Below are 16,125 nucleotides of genomic sequence, written 5' to 3' on the forward strand. Positions count from 1 at the left end.
TCATACTGATCCCCTATCAGGAGCTCAGTTCTCTTTTTTTCTCCTCTCCTGTTTTTCTATACCTTACCTGTTCTGACCTGTCTCCACAATGTGATGTTTGTGTAATGTATGTATGGTTGGAAGAGGTCCGATTTCGCTGCAGGCAAATAAAGGCTTCATTATCATCATCATCATCATCATCATCATCATCTTCAAAAGAACAGAAAAAAGCGCTTGTATGGATGGATGGGTGTTGAATGGGTGAATGAGGCATACCATAAAAAGAAATACACTAATGAACCATCAACCACTTACTCCTCCCTTACCAATGAAGCAACAAGGCTGAGGTGTAATGTTCCTCCCTAACCTAATGTTCTGTGAAATAGAGCGTTGCACTTCCTGATTGACTGCTCTTATTGGCTGTCAGATAAAAGTGATGTTTAGTCGCATCTTTTACCTCTCCACGAAATTGGGATAATACAGAATAAACAACTAGATTTCTCCTCGTTTCCTCTACACATTTCTCAGTCTTTTCTCATAGACATATGTGAGAGGCAGTACAAAGAACACAGCTACAGTTGCTTTGTTTGTTTGTTTGTGTGTGTGTGTTTCGGCGTACAGATAGACTGGAACCTCATGTAGTCCCCCTGTTGGCCGGTGGGGGGCAGACGTACATTCTCCAACCTGCATTGTTCCCATTTCAGGTGAAGAAGAAGATGGTTACTGGGGTAACGTCAACATCATCTCGAGCCGCTGACTTTCTTCCAGCTAGCGTTTCATTCTTTTTCGTTTATTTCTCTTTTCAGGTAAACCGCCGCACGCCTGCTTCGACTGGAAGTTATACAGGCGTATAAAACAGACCGCAGAGAGACCATTTTCAGGCAAGAAGCTGCGTTATCTCACGGCTAACGCCGGGACGTTTACCGAGGCTTCCGTAAACGAAGCTAAGCCAAAAAGTGTCAGCTAACAAGTTAGCAATAGCCGAACTAAGCTTCAAAATTGTAGGTTTTAACAGACTGCGCTGTCATAACGATGCACAGCTGCCGGTACAGCGATGCGGGTCAGTGTAATGTCAGTGCAGCGTAGATGCAGTGTTGGTGCACACGAAACAAATCATGTTTCTAAATCAAAGTAAACATGTGACATGTGTTATTATTTAGAGTTTGGTTTAATCACCCCGAGGAGCTTCTTCCCTCTTTTTAGCAGCGTGCACATCTTTATTTCCTTTACAAGCTCTGTGTTACTGTGAGGTACAAATCAGTCCCTTTATTGCCTTCAGCCTTTCGCTACCACTCCTAATCACGTGACCGCCTGATCTGTTGTGCTAGTAAAATCTAAAATGTCAGTATATGAATCAACAGGCACCACAGGGTTAAAGGTTATTCTTTAGTGTCTTCAAGTGTGGCCCTTTTATTTCACCAACAAGCACCGAACTGTAACAGCATCTGGAAATGATGTGGTTCCTGTTGCTCCAAGGCAACAGGAACAGTAACAGACTGAACTAAATTAAATAATACAATAAATTACAAAGTTAAAAATATAGGAAATAACATAAAATGGCTCAATCCAGCCAGCAGCTCCACGTGTCTGATTTGTTACTCAGTGTTCCTGTTTGTGTGTCCACGGGTTTTAGGCATCATGGCAAGCCAGCGGCCTCCATCCAGCATGGGCCGGCCGATGAGCCGCAGCGGATCTGTGGTCCCTGGTGCTGGGAGACCCCCTACAGCTATCCAGCCTCCTCCTACAGCTATGCGTGTTGCAACTGGGGTTAGCCATCAGCAGCATGGATACGCTGTAGCTTTGAGATATTATCAGTCTGAGTGTGTTATGTTCAGTCTGAAAATACAATTGTTTGCTGATTCTGTGTGTTTCTGCACGCCCAAGAAATGAGTGCCAGGTTTTACTGAGCCTACGTGTAACACTATAGACCAGTTTTGGCAAGAAAAAAGACCAAAAATAAAATGGACATTGTGCTTATGATGCATTTTCATTGCATCATGCTTCTTTTGTAATCTTGTGTGCAGTTATGAGTACAGACTCTGTTTTCCCCTCCCTACATGTGTGTTGTATCTAATATGAGAAAAAAGCTGAGTATGAGGTTTAGAGAGAGTAACATGGTTATTGTCAGATGTCCTTTAGATATCGTGATAATATTGTCACTGTGAATTCTTTCAGCTAAAATAATTTCAGAGTGAAAATGCAATTTTGTGACAGCCACAACTAAGGCACTGCATTTCCTCTTCCAGATGGTCCCAGGGACCAGTGCTCATCCAGGTTTGAGGGGTGGCATCCCCGTCGCCACCCCCGGAGTCCTGACAGCACAGATCAAAGTGACTGAGAGGCCGGTCACCCAGCAGGGGCTCAGTGGGATGAAAACTGGCATGAAAGGTATGTTTTCTTCTTGGATATTTTTCTGATTGTGTTTAATATATAAATAAACCTGTGACCTCCCTCCCACATTTCCTTTACCAAAGGGCCTCAGAGACAGATTTTGGACAAGTCCTACTACTTGGGTCTTCTCAGGTAACACATACTCACTGGCATTAACAGTAACTACTTATGTCAAAGTAAAGGAGTGCACAAACCATAGGTCAGCTAGACCGCTTCACAAAAGATGCAAACATACTGAGCACATTCACATTTCTTAGAGTTGGTCTTGAGTTAAAATGTATTTTCTATTTTCACCATAGATTCAAATGTGGTCTTTTTACGCTGCTCGTGAAAAATTCTATCGATGTGAAATTTGTTCTTCTGTCAGGAGTAAGATCAACGAGTTGACCACAGAGACCAGCAGACTGCACAAAGAGATTGAGAGCTACAACCAGGAGAACTCCGTCTATCTCTCTTATGAAAAGAGGTGGGTGGTGTTCTTCTTCTTCTTTTATGACCAAGTTTCTGTCTTCATTCCCGTCTTTAACAGTTATAGTTGAGTGAAAGATGAAATCCACTGAATCCAGATGAACTCTGTATAATGTCCCCGTGATGTGTGTCTGCTGCAGAGCTGAAGGCCTCGCTGCTGAGATTAAGGATATGCAAGGCCAGCTTGCTGACTACAATATGGTAAACAGCAACAATGCTGTTAAACACTGAAAGATTGTATCCCCTTTTTCACTGTGTTGTTGAGGAATGTCTAGCTTAAGCAGTCGGCCATGATGACTTAAAATAGACGATGTAAACTTCCCACTTCAGGGACAGTAACTATTTGATTGCAGGTGTTACGATGTTATGTTTGAGAGCAACTGCACATTTAAAACCTTTATACTGGTGAGGTTGTGTTTTTAGTTTTCAGTGAATGCGTTAAACACTGGACTCGTTTTTACTTCACTTTTGTACATTTTTATTGTGTTTCCAGCTTGTGGACAAGCTCAACACCAACACAGAGATGGAGGAAATGATCAACGACTACAACATAGTAAGTAATCCATCAAAACAATATAAAAGGGTTTTTTCATGAACTGGAAATATAGGGGAAAATTCTCCCTTTAACTTTTTGATCTTGTGTTTAGTTGAAAGCCGAGAATGACAGCGAGGCAGAAAGCATCGATAACATCTTCACTGAGAGGAGAGAGTAAGTGCACGTGTTCTCATAAAGACACTTGTGTCTCCATTAGACAGTTTTATGTTCACAAATACACTTTAACGTATTTATTTTGTGAAGTATCATTTTCAGAATGAAGTACTAGGACATTATTTAATTTAGCCTGATGGCTAGTTTTCATGTGAGTCATAAAACATTTAAAAAGACTCAGATATGTGCAGGTATGAGACTTTTGAACACAAACACAACAGGAAACGACTGCTTGTTATGTAAAGATGAAGCAGCAGTGGAGTTTTCTTAATAAAAATAAATGCCGTGTAGATCCGTGAGCAAACAAACACGTGGAGTGTTTTTTATCTGAAACACTTGCAAACTGTTTTCAAACCACCGTAAATTGAGGTTTGTATAACGGTGCACATTGCTGCTGGTGTTGTCGAGTCATGAAGAGGTAAAAACTCTTGTAAACCATGTGACTTCATCGTTCTAGTGCCGTGCAAACAAGGATAAAGCTGTCGATCTAACTGGGCGCTCACACACTAACACTAATGGCTCAGATTACAGGAAGTGTTCTGTACTTGAATATTGTTCTTCTAGTGGTCAAAAAGTGGAGTTGGGGTTGTTGCAGACTCCTCGCAGCTGACAACAGTGTACTAATGGAAGTATCCGGGCAACAATGCAGGCCGTGGAGTTAAGATGTTGCAAAGAAGCTCCTTCAGTGACCAACAGTACAGCTCTCACACAATGATTTTGTGACCCGTGAAATGATAATACTCAGCGGTGTTTATCAAACAGCAAGGTTGCCACTGAATGGATTGTATTTGCTTTCTTATCATCGTGCATGTCACTCTTCTCTCCTGATATATGGATCCTCAAAGTACTCCTGCTCCTCCTGCTCCTCGTCTATCTGTCTGTTCATTGGTTCAAAGCTGAATGTTTGATGGGTCGGGTGTCTTCCCGTCGCCGAGAACTCTGTTGACACAAAATCCTCGTCGCCCTCCTCGACTTCTTGTTGTAACTGCCGATGCCTGTAGTTGTGGAAGAGCTTGTACCAGGACGGCCCCTTGACGGCACACACGATGAGCATGGAGGTGGCCACTGCCAAGATTGCGACGGATGCTGTGAATTTCCACGTGTTGCCGAGCGCAGGAGTCGGGTCTAGTTTGGGTTTGAGGATGGAGACGGGGTTATAAGCTTGCATTTGTGCGTCCACATATTTAAGTGGAGAAAATGATCTGCAGCTCTCGATGTCGTACCTTTGCTGGTGCTGTTGTTCTGACCGGTTGACTGTGTGGTCGTCATAATAACTGATGGGCCCGACGTCTGTTGAGGGTGGACCGGTGTTTTTGGTTTCTGAGGGTCTGGAGTGACGCTGGCTAATAATGTGGAGTACAGTGCTGCAGCATTAAGAAGATCTCGTCCAGCCTGCTCTGCTGGAGATGCACAGATGACCTGTGGTCCTCCTGCAGCCACACACCATTTCCTTCAGTACATGCTCTTTAAGTTACTAAAGTTAGAGAACAGTTTCTTCACATAGAAAGGGATTTTAAACACTGGCCTCATTATCTCTCTATACTACACTCCTACTTGTCTCTACTTGTACTTGTTTTCATTCAAAGTAGTGTTTTTGGCTTTAATACTGGGATAAATCTTTAAGAATGATGTGAAAATAATGTAGTTCACTGATTGATCCAAGAGAATCACTGAAATCTGCAACATGGGACATATGATTTAATAATCAAGCTACCAACATTTTCCTTTAAGTAACCAGACCATCGCTCAGTTTCCCCAGTAGACATTTTTGGCTCACTAAGGCAGAGCATTCAACTCTATATGGGAACCAGGTTGTATATGGTGGGTGCTCTCCTGCATATATGCTGCTCTTTTTATGGTACGGCTTTATGGTAACCATCACCAAAGTGTCACCACATCACCTGTCTGCAGTTTAAAAGGAAGCAGACAAAAGCACCGGGTGTTCTTATGTGTTGATCAGCAGTGTGAGCTTTAGGTTCTTTAGGTAATTCTGGCTTCCAGTAACATCAGTTGCCAAAAATCTTTCAAATAAGGTTCAAATAAAACCTCCATACCAGCCGTGCGAGTCTCTTACATGGCTCATAGATTGTAAGTAAAAATGTGCCACTGCAGATTCAAGCAAGATACTCCGTGTCTACTAAAATTCCTTCAAATAAAGATCCACTGCTCAAAGAAAGTTCAGGAACACTTTGAACACATACTGGTCTCAGTGGGGGGAAAGCCATGCTGGATACTGATATGGACCGGGGAATGTTTTAGGAACGAAAAGATGGGAATGAAAATGATCAACCTAGAGAGGGCCGAATTCAAAGACACAACACAAATAAAAGTGAAGCAATGATGCAGCCAGTCTGTTGTCCCGATCCCTGATATCAGGCAGGTGCCGTTGCCTAGCCTGTAGACATCTGTGTGTCCCCCCATAGATATGCCTCCCCAGACCATTCCTGACCCACCACCAATCTGGTCATGCCGAACGATGTTACAGGCAGCATAACGTTCTCTACAGCTGCTCCAGACCCTTTCACATGTGTCACGTGTCCTCAGCACACTCATGAACTGTGTTTGTGTTCCTTTCTTTTTTTGAGCAGTGTTTATAGTTTTCAAACTGCTGTAATTGACTCATTAGCTCCCAGAAAGGGTCACAGGTCAGCCAACATTTAAAACTGTGATGAAAACTACTACCCATGGTAACATTTGCTGCATCGATCTGTCCAATGATGGTCAGCAGTGGACAGGAACAATTCCAGGGGTTTCCCTGTAGGTTCAGTACCTGATGGGACCAGACAGAGCGAGGTAAATGAAATAATAACACATCCTGTACAGGAAACACTTACATGTGCAGCCCTAAATCCCCATACACATGCATGCATTTCTTTATGCATGTCATGTCTAGATTAGTTCTAACTAAACTCTAAGTTAGCAGATTCTTTTTGAAATGCTCGTTTTACCTGTAACTTGTTCAGCCCACTGATCAGCTGTGCAGGGAGGCTTGTTAGCAAGTTGTGGGTCAGGTCCAACTCTGTCAGGACCTCCAGGTCACTGAAAGCCTGAGGGTGAAGGCTACAAAAACAGCACAGCAGAATTATATTACACTTGATTACATACCACACTGTACTTGGATATATTACTAACATGCAACAGTAGTAAGTTTTAACAAGTATGCACCAATATCAAAATCAAACCAGTTTAATGGTTGGTGTTTAACACACAGTATACTTAAAGCAGCTAATTAGCATTTAGCTAGAAGTTAGACTTTTGCTAGCCTACTGACCTGCTGATGTTGTTTCTGGCGAGAGACAGCACTCTGAGGTTTGGTACCACAGAGAAGTATTTGGCTGGAATAGCAGTGATCCAGTTAGCATCCAAGTGAAGCTCTACCAGGCTGGGATAGCTAGCTAGTGCTTGTTGGTCCGTGTCATTCAGAGTAATTAGGTTCCCTTCAATCATCAGTTTGGTAACATTTACATTTTTGGAGTTTTCAGGGATGACTTGAAGATGTTTGTTGGTGAAGTTTGCTGTCAGCTGATGGGTGGAACAGGAACAATTCACTGTCTCATTATTTTTCACGAGCCCTACAGTGAGCCACAGCAGGAGGAGAGGCTGCCAGCACCTCTCCATCACACCACACTGAAAGGAAATGGATACAAAGTCCTGTAACCAACACGTGACAGAGAAAACACGCTCATTCCTTAACAAAACCAGTAATTAATTCATTTTTTGCCTGGTAGAATTCAGCTTTTTGATTGAAAAAGCATTACTACGGCACAGATATCGACGGTTGCAAATTATGTAGTTGGACTAAAATAATCTGACTAACATCAACTCCATTTATACACAAGGTTTGCATAAGTTACAGTTATTTAGCCTGTCAGTAAAATGTATTTTCTGAAATACATGTTTAGCTCCTCCCCCTTTAAGCCAGCGTTCTTTGGATTGGCTGTGCCTCTTAAAAACAAGGTTGCGTGACACGGTAGCACCTGAAGACCACAAAGAGGTGAAAAATCTCAGTGTATGCTGTGAAAAGTGTGCAGGGGTTAAAAGTGTGAGACAAGATTTTGTAAATAAGTATTGGCCAATGTTTACACTAAGCACAGCATGTGTATTCTAATGGCCAGCAGGGGGTGCTGCAGAAAGTCTAATATATGGCGACAGTAAAACAGTGCTTGGGTCTCTTGATCACTGACCTTATTATCACTTTCACGATAAGCTGATGGTCTCAGTTTCACGTGAAAACAAAACTACACTGATTTTTCAATGATGGCCCCTTAGAATCAAAAAGCAGGATAAAACTTTACCACAACGTCCGTGTGTGCCTGTTACCAAACAGCAGCATGGTGACAGCTTGAGGCTTTACAACATTTTGTTTAAAGTGTTTGATTCAGACAGCAGGTAGGCGGAGCGCAGCTCGCTGACATGACTGTACCTGTTCTCACTGACATCACAAAGAGCAGAAGGAAAAAAAACTGTTCAGAATCTGATGAAAATACCCTTTAGAGTCGGGAGCTATTAAGCCATCTAACCTGAGGATAAAAACATTACCCATCATTGCACGTCATGTTCCTCTTTAAATATACGACTCAGCGTTGGACTCCATTAACAGAAAACATTATGCCCTCATATTTCTATGTGAATTCTTTGTATGTGCAGTGAACTGAGAAATCGGGCACTTTGCAGCATAAGCCCGAGGTCAGAGTACAGTAGAGATAAAGCACCGTGTTAGGGAGTGAGTGCACACTGATGCTGGAGTGTCTTTTTCACGTCTTACAGAGAAAAGAAACTTCAGCGCATGTTCTCCTTTAAAGGACACGTGTAGAAACGTGTCTGCTGCCTAACCTCGCACTTCTGCATCTCACAATCACAATTCCTGTCTGGTTTTCACACTGTTTCTCTTTATACTTGTTGTGTAATCATCTTTTACTAATGAAAAGTAGCAGAAGAATCTTACCTGTTCTTCTACACGCACTAAGGTGAACCTTTAGTCCTCTGTTACTCTCACGCAGTCAGCGTACGAGTGACCTTTGTTCCTTGTAAAACAAGTGTGCACTCTGTGCTAACTGATTATGATTGATCAAGTTGGTCCTCCCATCTTTGCTGTCTTCCTTCTTCTGCCTACAAGTATCTCTTAGGTTACTGTTGGAAATGGCTCATCTAAATATATATGTGAACTAGTTCAAGGTATAATTCTGCAAATGACTGAATATGATTAATGACAAGCATTTTAGTTCTTTTAATGACCTCTTCTTACGGAGAGATGACGGCTGAATGGAAAAGAAAGCATAAAGTAAGGAGAAGAGTGTGAAAGATCAGACGGAGAAAAGAAAAAGTGGATGAAAAGCAGGTAGAAGATGAAAGAGGCCAGTGTTGCTGCTGCTTCGTCTCAGCAAACATACCTGTGCGCCTGTGTGGACACGGCAAACCCAAGTGCGTGTACTCTCACTCTTGATATTGTAAAATGTTTCAGCAACATTTGCAAACTATTGTAAACATTGTAATGATTAATAGTACTGTGAAAGTGAGCAGGCACACCAGCAGCAGCAGACTGGGTTACATACAGCTGAACAAGAATTCCCACATTCCTACTCTTCCATTGAAGTTCTGCTGGAGGTTTCTTCCTGTTAAAAGGGAGTTTTTCCTTCCCACTGTCGCCAAAGTGCTGCTCATAGGGGGTCATATGATTGTTGGGTTTTTCTCTGTATCTATGAAGCGCCTTGAGGCGACTTTTGTTGTGATTTGGCGCTATATAAATAAAATTGAATTGAATTGAAGTAGAGACTGATGTAAATGTGATGGAGCTGCATTGCAGCCCGACTGCACCGTCTCTGGGAAAGTCGGGTTTCAGCACAGAGGAGGGAATGTTGAGACTGGAGGAGCTGATCTACATCACAGGGGTCAGGTTCAAGTGTAACCGTATGATGTGAATATTCAAGAGTTTGGTGCTGTAGTCTTCCTCCACCAGTCCCAGAGCAGGGGTGTCAAACATAAGGCCCATGGGCCAGGATCAGCCCTCCAAAGTCTTCAGTCTGGCCCACTGTGGAAAATGTGAAGGAGGGCATAAATCTTCTACGGTGAGGACGTGCTCCATGACCACGTACTGTACCAAAGTAAATAAGTCGTAGATAAAGCAATAAACGGCAGAAAGTTCCTCGTTTTTCACTGGCTGCTATAGAAATGTATCATTCTTATGTTCGATTCACCATAAACAGAAACAGAAAGGACAAAAATGTTCATTGTTGAATTACAGGACAGTCTGCACAACACAGAACCCAATTTAACTTATTTATGGTTTAGCTCAGTGGGATGATCAGGAGGTCATACGCCGTGTGGCCGGAGAGCGGTAGGCCCGGGTTTGAGTCCGAGCCGCACTAAGCTGCATGTCTCCCCCCCACACACACTCATGTCTCTATGGAATAAGGGCTGAAAAGGCCCCAAAATTAAAAAGAAAGCTTATTTGTTTCTTACAGTTTAAGTGCAAAGACACTGAGATGTATTATTGAATTGCATTTGTGTTTTTATGTTAAAATATCTCAGAGAAAGAGGCGTTTCACTGATGCGGCCGGCTTCACATCATAGTTATGCTTCAGTCCTGTGATGTAGCTGAGCAGGAAACAGGAGGAAGCTTTGACCACCGCTGCTTGATTCTGTCTCCGTTTGTCATTGGTTGGTGTAGTAAAGAATGAAAATTAATTTAAGAAACAACAACAGTTTTTTAGGTTCTTCGTCTGCTTTGCCTTATTTTTCATGTGGAACGTTTTGCTTGTGCAGTGTTCAGTCAGGGCCTCCGTAGACTCAGAGGAACCCGAGGAGGTGGGTTGCAAAGCAGCTTGTGCATGTGCCACAACTTAAGCAGCTTAGATAGCCTGACCCGATGTTAGCTGATGTGTAGAAGCATGTCAGCTGATGTGGGCTGTTATTGAACTGTAAACTCTTTGGCTTCCTTTATCTGTCTGCGTGCACTCTGTCCACTCTGTTTGCTCTGCAGGAGAGAGGAGGCAATCAGGGCCATCGAGGAGGAGATCAGGAGAGAGAGGCGCGTTGCTGATGAAGTCGTCCAAGCAATGCCGGCAGCAAAGCAAGAGAAATATTTCACCATGACAACCACTAATGAGGAACTGCTGCAGGTGAAGCTGTAGTTGTTATTGGTTCATGTCAGGCATGATGAAATCTCACTCTGGCAAGTACTCAGCTGATTCTTTTGTTTTGCAGGAGCTGACTGTTCTCCAGGAGGAGCTGGACGTGCTAATAACGAGGAAGGAGGACTATGAAGCAGTGAGTCGGGTGGAGGGGGCGGTGTGAGCGAGGTGGAGGAACAGCATGGCTGCGGGTGTTTTACGTGAACGATCCTCGTTGCAGGAGCTGTCCCACTCTCAGATAAAGCAGGAGATGGTTCGGCTTCATGAGACCTTGTCAGCGCTGGAGGCCAAACGAGACACGATGGAGGCGGAGCAGAAGAGCCTGGGTTCACCCCAGGAAGAGAGAGAGAAGTTATTTAAGCAGGTGTGCGCGCTGGTCATTGCTACATCAGAGGACGGGAGGGATTTGATGAAATATCACAGAAACTTTTACAAACAGGAAATAGATTTGTTTGTGTTGTTTTACAAGGATATCACATGAATTCAGTTTCAGTCTGGTTGAGTAGTTTTAGTCATGTTGAGGAATTCGGTTCCTCAGCGTTCACTGGCTCCACACATTCAGGGTCTGCACGGCAAAAACCCTCTTTCAGCATTAAAAAGCAACTATAGCTGCGACATTTGGGTCCTGGTACTTTATTTTGTTCTCCGATGTTCTCTGATTAAGTAAACTTAATAACACTGAAGTTTAGATGATCTAATGCTAACCCAGGCTACTGTGGTAATGTGCAGTAGGGCTGTTCTTCATCCTAAACGTGTGCATTGATTCAGAGAGTCAACAGCACCATCATGTGGTCAAACTGATGAATGGCTTGTAAACAGCAGTGAGCAGAGCTCCTGAAGCTTGATGTTAGCAGACGTGAAAAACCAAAGACTGAAGCTGTGCTTCTGTTCTCCAGGTGAAAGAGGACAACCAGGAAATTGCCAGCATGGAGAGGCAGTATGTACTCATTACAAGTACTTAGATACTCGTCACTTCTGTGTGTGCGTGTAAGAATATGTGTATATTGTGTGTACTCAGGCTTACGGAGATACGGGACAGGAGAAGACAAATCACAGAGGAGATCCGACACCTGGAGCAGGACTCAGAAGCAGCTCAGGGTAACCCACAGGATGAGGGTGGACTCTAAACCTGAATCACCTTTGATGTGATTTCAATATTCTGAACATTCCTACAGGCGAATGTCAACAAAAATACAAAGAGCTGAAGAGGAAGGAAGAGGAGATCAACCGTGAGTCCCAGTCGAACCGAACACGTGTGACATAGGCAGCATAGTCGAGCTCATTTAAAGTTAAGGTGTTTCGAGAACATTTCTTACGTACTGTGTCCGTTTATTGCAAAAGAAAAAAATGAACACATACAACAGTTAACGGAGCGACTGAGAGGAGACGGTCAGTCGGTCAGCGTCACAGGCGACTGACAGACACACAAACTGCATCTTGATGTCTTGGACTGTGGGGCAGAGTAGTTGAGCAGATGCAGGCTGACAGGCATGTATTTGTTCGTCTGTTTAATCAACACTGATGATCCCACATTTGGGAATGTGGGGGCTGATGCAAACACTGCATGTGAAAGCATGAAGCCTAATTGATGACAGTTAGGAGTCACCAAAACACAGTAGTTTGATTTCCACTGTCAGGAGGAACTAGAGGGAACCTACTGTCTACTAGCAGCGCATGGATATAACCTCTGTCCTCTTCTCAGGGTTCCTCGAGTCATTTGAGGAGTCCAGGGCTCAGGAGGAGGAGAGACTAAAGCAGGGCCAGGAGAACATTGTCTCACTCCTGGAGCACTGCAGCAGGGTGAGGAGCACTGATGAAATGGGAGGACAAACACAGCGTGGTCCACTGCACTAACTGTGCATGTCTTTGTAGAACATGTTGCGGCTCCGTCAGGTGGATACAGTGACAGCCAGTGAGCTGAGGGACATGCAGGAAGTGCTGGTAAGCAAGGAGACCGAGGTGGTCCAGTCAGAGAGCACCGCTAGAGGACTGACGACAGGTGGGTGACACGCACACAGTCGGGTTTCCCTCACTTCTAAAGAGATCACATTAATTTATTTCTAACCTTAAAGTCTGGAACATTTACGTCCCGACAACACGAGCACTGAACAAAGCCCCTTCTCTGCCCCTGCACAGAGTCCCAGCGCCTGCAGCAGGACCTGGAGAAGGTGCAGCAGCTGGAGGGGAAGATCACAGGTGAGCTGAGCACCCTGCAGGAGCGTGTCAGCACCATGCAGTCTGAGCTGCATACCTACAGGGACCTGGACACCCTCAGGCTCACAGCTGAGGAGAGGAAGAAGGTAACTGCAAACTCTTTGTGCTGAAGGTCTCTTCCTGTTAAAAGGGAGTTCTTTCTCACCACTGTCCCCGAGAGCTTCCATACTGGAGATCAATAATGGAGCTCCGTTTTAAAAAATGAACTGACTATACTTTGTTTTCTCTCCTTGTGCTGCAGAGGCTGCAGGAGGAGCAGGTGTCGCTGACTCAGCGTCGAGATGCATTTGGACAGCTGCTGGAGGAGATGAACCAGAAACATGAAGCCCTGAAGACCAGACTGCAGGAAAATGAGACTCATGCTCAGGTTAGTCGTGTTTTGGTACACAGGAAACAGACTGAATCTTCTGACTCAGCTCGCTCCTCACCACCTGCCTTCCCGTCTTCAGCTCACAGCAGTCTTGTGTTTTGTGTTGCTTTATGTGTCTGAACGTTAGCTGGCTAACCTGGAGAGGAAATGGCAGCACCTGGAGCAGAACAACTTTGTGATGAAAGAATGTATCCTTTAGAAATATGACGTATGAATTCATCCACACTAGAAGCCCTCTATTCAGTCTCCAGCATCCAGAGAAAGTGAGATTTTTAAACACTGGGACCAGTTCTTTACAGCTTTGGTAGCTTTTGGAGGTAATTAAAGGAGCAGTACTTGTCAGATGTGTGCATACATTTAATTTTATTTTCCAGCTCTCGGTTTGTGTCTTCTATAAACCTCTGGTCTCTGAGACACCAGGTCTGTGAGCTCAGTGATTTTTCCTTAACTGCAGCGTCAGTCATCGCCTCCAAATCCCAGGAGAGCGACTACGCCTCAGTTGCCAAGAGCGTCTCCCAGCAGGTGGCCGATTACAACAAGAGCCTCATAGAGCTGCTGCAGAACAACATGAGTTAAAAACAAAAGGCTTTATTCATTTGGTTCCAGGTGAAGCTTTCTGACAGGCTCATGGTCATTAAAAGCAAAATGTGTTGAGTGTTTATACCCAAATAGCTTCTCAGTCATTCAAAGGCAGAGATTGTGCTGCATTCTGACAGCAGCTTCAAGTAGAGATGTAAATGTAAAACAGTGAGCTAATTTAAATGTTTCATAGGTACTGTCTGTTTATTGCAAAAGAAAGAAATAAACATACTACAATTAACTGAGAGACGGAGACATACAGATGCATCAGTTAAACGAACGTACATGTCTAATGCATCATAGGAATCCCCCGGCAGCCTACGTCTATTGCAGCATAACTAAGGGAGGATTCAGGGTCACCTGGTCCAGCCCTAACTATATGCTTTAGCAAAAAGGAAAGTTTGAAGCCTAATCTTGAAAGTAGAGATAGTGTCTGTCTCCTGAATCCAAACTGGAAGCTGGTTCCACAGAAGAGGGGCCTGAAAACTGAAGGCTCTGCCTCCCATTCTACTTTTAAATACTCTAGGAACAACAAGTAGGCCTGCAGAGCGAGAGCGAAGTGCTCTAATAGGGTGATATGGTACTACAAGGTCGTTAAGACTGTTTATCAGAATCAGAATCAGAATACTTTATTGATCCCTGGGGGAAATTATTTATATATAATATATATATATAATAATATATATTATTATATATAAAAGATGGGCATAGTTTCCAGGTCTAGAAATTGAATGTATAGAAGTGTTTAGGTGTTCCCTGTGCCTGATTTGGCACAGTTCCTTCCTGATGAATCCCAAAAGTAATTTGTGCCGCTAGCTGGAATCAAACCAGCAACTTTTTGCTTACCAACTAAAGCTTCTTAAAGACAACAGTCCACCTTTAGTTAGCCTGCTAGCATTCACTGCTACTTTCAAACTATCGAGCTAGTTAGCTGTACAGAAGCTAAAATGTTGACAAAGCTGTATGTTTAACCACAAAGAGACTGATTGCAGATGTCAGGGTAATCTCGTCTTGTCACAGTAAAAGCTGGAGTTGATCTTGATAATATCTGGTTTTCATGGCTGGTCGTTTACCCAACCAGGAATCTAAACGGTGCATCTGCAGCCAAATCTAAAGGACAGACGGACACGTTTTATTTTTATTTATTGCTTTTAATTACAGAAAAAAAACAGGAACAATTTGCATAAAATCCAAATTCCACTCTAGAAATATTTGACCTTTCTGGTGTGCAGATATCAAAGAGTACAGTAAACATTGATGAACAGTACAGCATTTTTCTAACCATTCAAAGGTCAATAAAATGAAACTTGGGTTTATTTGGTGTCCTCAGTATGTACACACATGAATCCCCTCTTCTTCATCCACATCTTCTCACTGCTTGTGATCCAGAGCAGTGGGATCGTCAAGCCTTGAATGAAAAGGAAGAACTTCAAAGGGAAACATGAATAAAGCCCATCTACAGTTTTTTGTTTTTGTGCATCTCTTCAGCAGTTTTACATGAAATATCTTGTTGTCGCCACCACTTGCTTCTCTTGTCACCCAATTTAAAACATCTGGGGGGGGGGATCCAAACATGTATGCATAGATCAACTAATGCACTGACAGCAGGCTGAGCAATGATGGAGGACAGACGCGGCACAAAAACAAGCACCATATCCACAAAGCTCTGAAAACAACCACTGAACAGCCTGAGTGCATCAAATGGCGACCAGAAACGTCAGCGTCTTCATTAATAAATAAAACAATCCTACATTTGTGTTAGCGACGAGTGTTCTCGAACTGATCTCATTTATTTTGTACTGACAACTTAATTGCTTAAATAAATGTTACATATGGAACCCAAAGAAGAGGTGGGAATTATGTTTTTGTCAAACTGCATTTAAAATTCTAATATTAAAATGTGTCAAAGCAAGCTCATCACCCGCTTTCAACTATAGCCAGCTAGCTGCTTGGAGCAAGAACAGCAATGGTGCTGAAGACATTCAATGTGGGAACAGCCTCCTCTGATTATTTATAACCAAGTTTGTTTTACAAGGCAACTCGTGCTGCTCAGTTAAGCTGCCAAGCTTCTGAATGGCTGCTCAAAAGGCTTCAGACGTCACTGGTTAATAAGCTAATGTTAGCTAAACAGAAAACTAGATTATAACCTTATCCAAGTCGTTAGCGCTGCGAAGGAATATTACACTAGCAGCTAGATTCAGCATTAGTTACTCTAAGCTGTGCTGACTGACTAATGTGGGCAGCAGTTTGCTTGGAACAGTAAAGACTGATGTGAAAAGTGAAGC

At 43.3% G+C, this 16,125-nt stretch overlaps 2 protein-coding genes across 2 annotated transcripts; one reads left to right on the forward strand and one right to left on the reverse strand.

Annotated features, from left to right (window-relative positions):
- Nucleotides 1–689: 689 nt before the first annotated feature.
- Nucleotides 690–15,713, forward strand: ift74 (intraflagellar transport 74). The gene is made up of 21 exons (XM_085467465.1): nucleotides 690–707; nucleotides 786–860; nucleotides 1,613–1,746; nucleotides 2,226–2,367; nucleotides 2,454–2,502; nucleotides 2,738–2,836; nucleotides 2,979–3,039; nucleotides 3,332–3,391; nucleotides 3,486–3,547; nucleotides 10,527–10,665; nucleotides 10,751–10,813; nucleotides 10,898–11,041; nucleotides 11,574–11,614; nucleotides 11,696–11,775; nucleotides 11,853–11,906; nucleotides 12,380–12,477; nucleotides 12,550–12,676; nucleotides 12,814–12,977; nucleotides 13,133–13,258; nucleotides 13,389–13,449; nucleotides 13,722–15,713. The coding sequence occupies exons 3-21, from the start codon at nucleotides 1,618–1,620 to the stop codon at nucleotides 13,835–13,837; spliced, it is 1,815 nt and encodes a 604-aa protein (XP_085323591.1). The 5' UTR covers nucleotides 690–707; nucleotides 786–860; nucleotides 1,613–1,617; the 3' UTR covers nucleotides 13,838–15,713.
- LOC146701140 (leucine-rich repeat-containing protein 19-like) lies at nucleotides 3,542–8,548 on the reverse strand. Its single transcript, XM_085467466.1, has 6 exons — nucleotides 8,493–8,548; nucleotides 6,819–7,174; nucleotides 6,496–6,607; nucleotides 6,230–6,317; nucleotides 4,771–4,977; nucleotides 3,542–4,672 (listed from the first exon to the last, which is right to left on the reverse strand). Exons 2-6 carry the CDS (start codon nucleotides 7,163–7,165, stop codon nucleotides 4,359–4,361), a joined length of 1,068 nt encoding a protein of 355 aa, XP_085323592.1. The 5' UTR covers nucleotides 7,166–7,174; nucleotides 8,493–8,548; the 3' UTR covers nucleotides 3,542–4,358.
- Nucleotides 15,714–16,125: the final 412 nt, after the last annotated feature.

Source organism: Copadichromis virginalis, linkage group LG9 (assembly GCF_057382275.1).
Source record: "Copadichromis virginalis isolate Kocher_CV1m ecotype Utaka linkage group LG9, C_Virginalis_male_GT1.1, whole genome shotgun sequence".
NCBI classification, from domain to species: Eukaryota; Metazoa; Chordata; class Actinopteri; order Cichliformes; family Cichlidae; genus Copadichromis; species Copadichromis virginalis.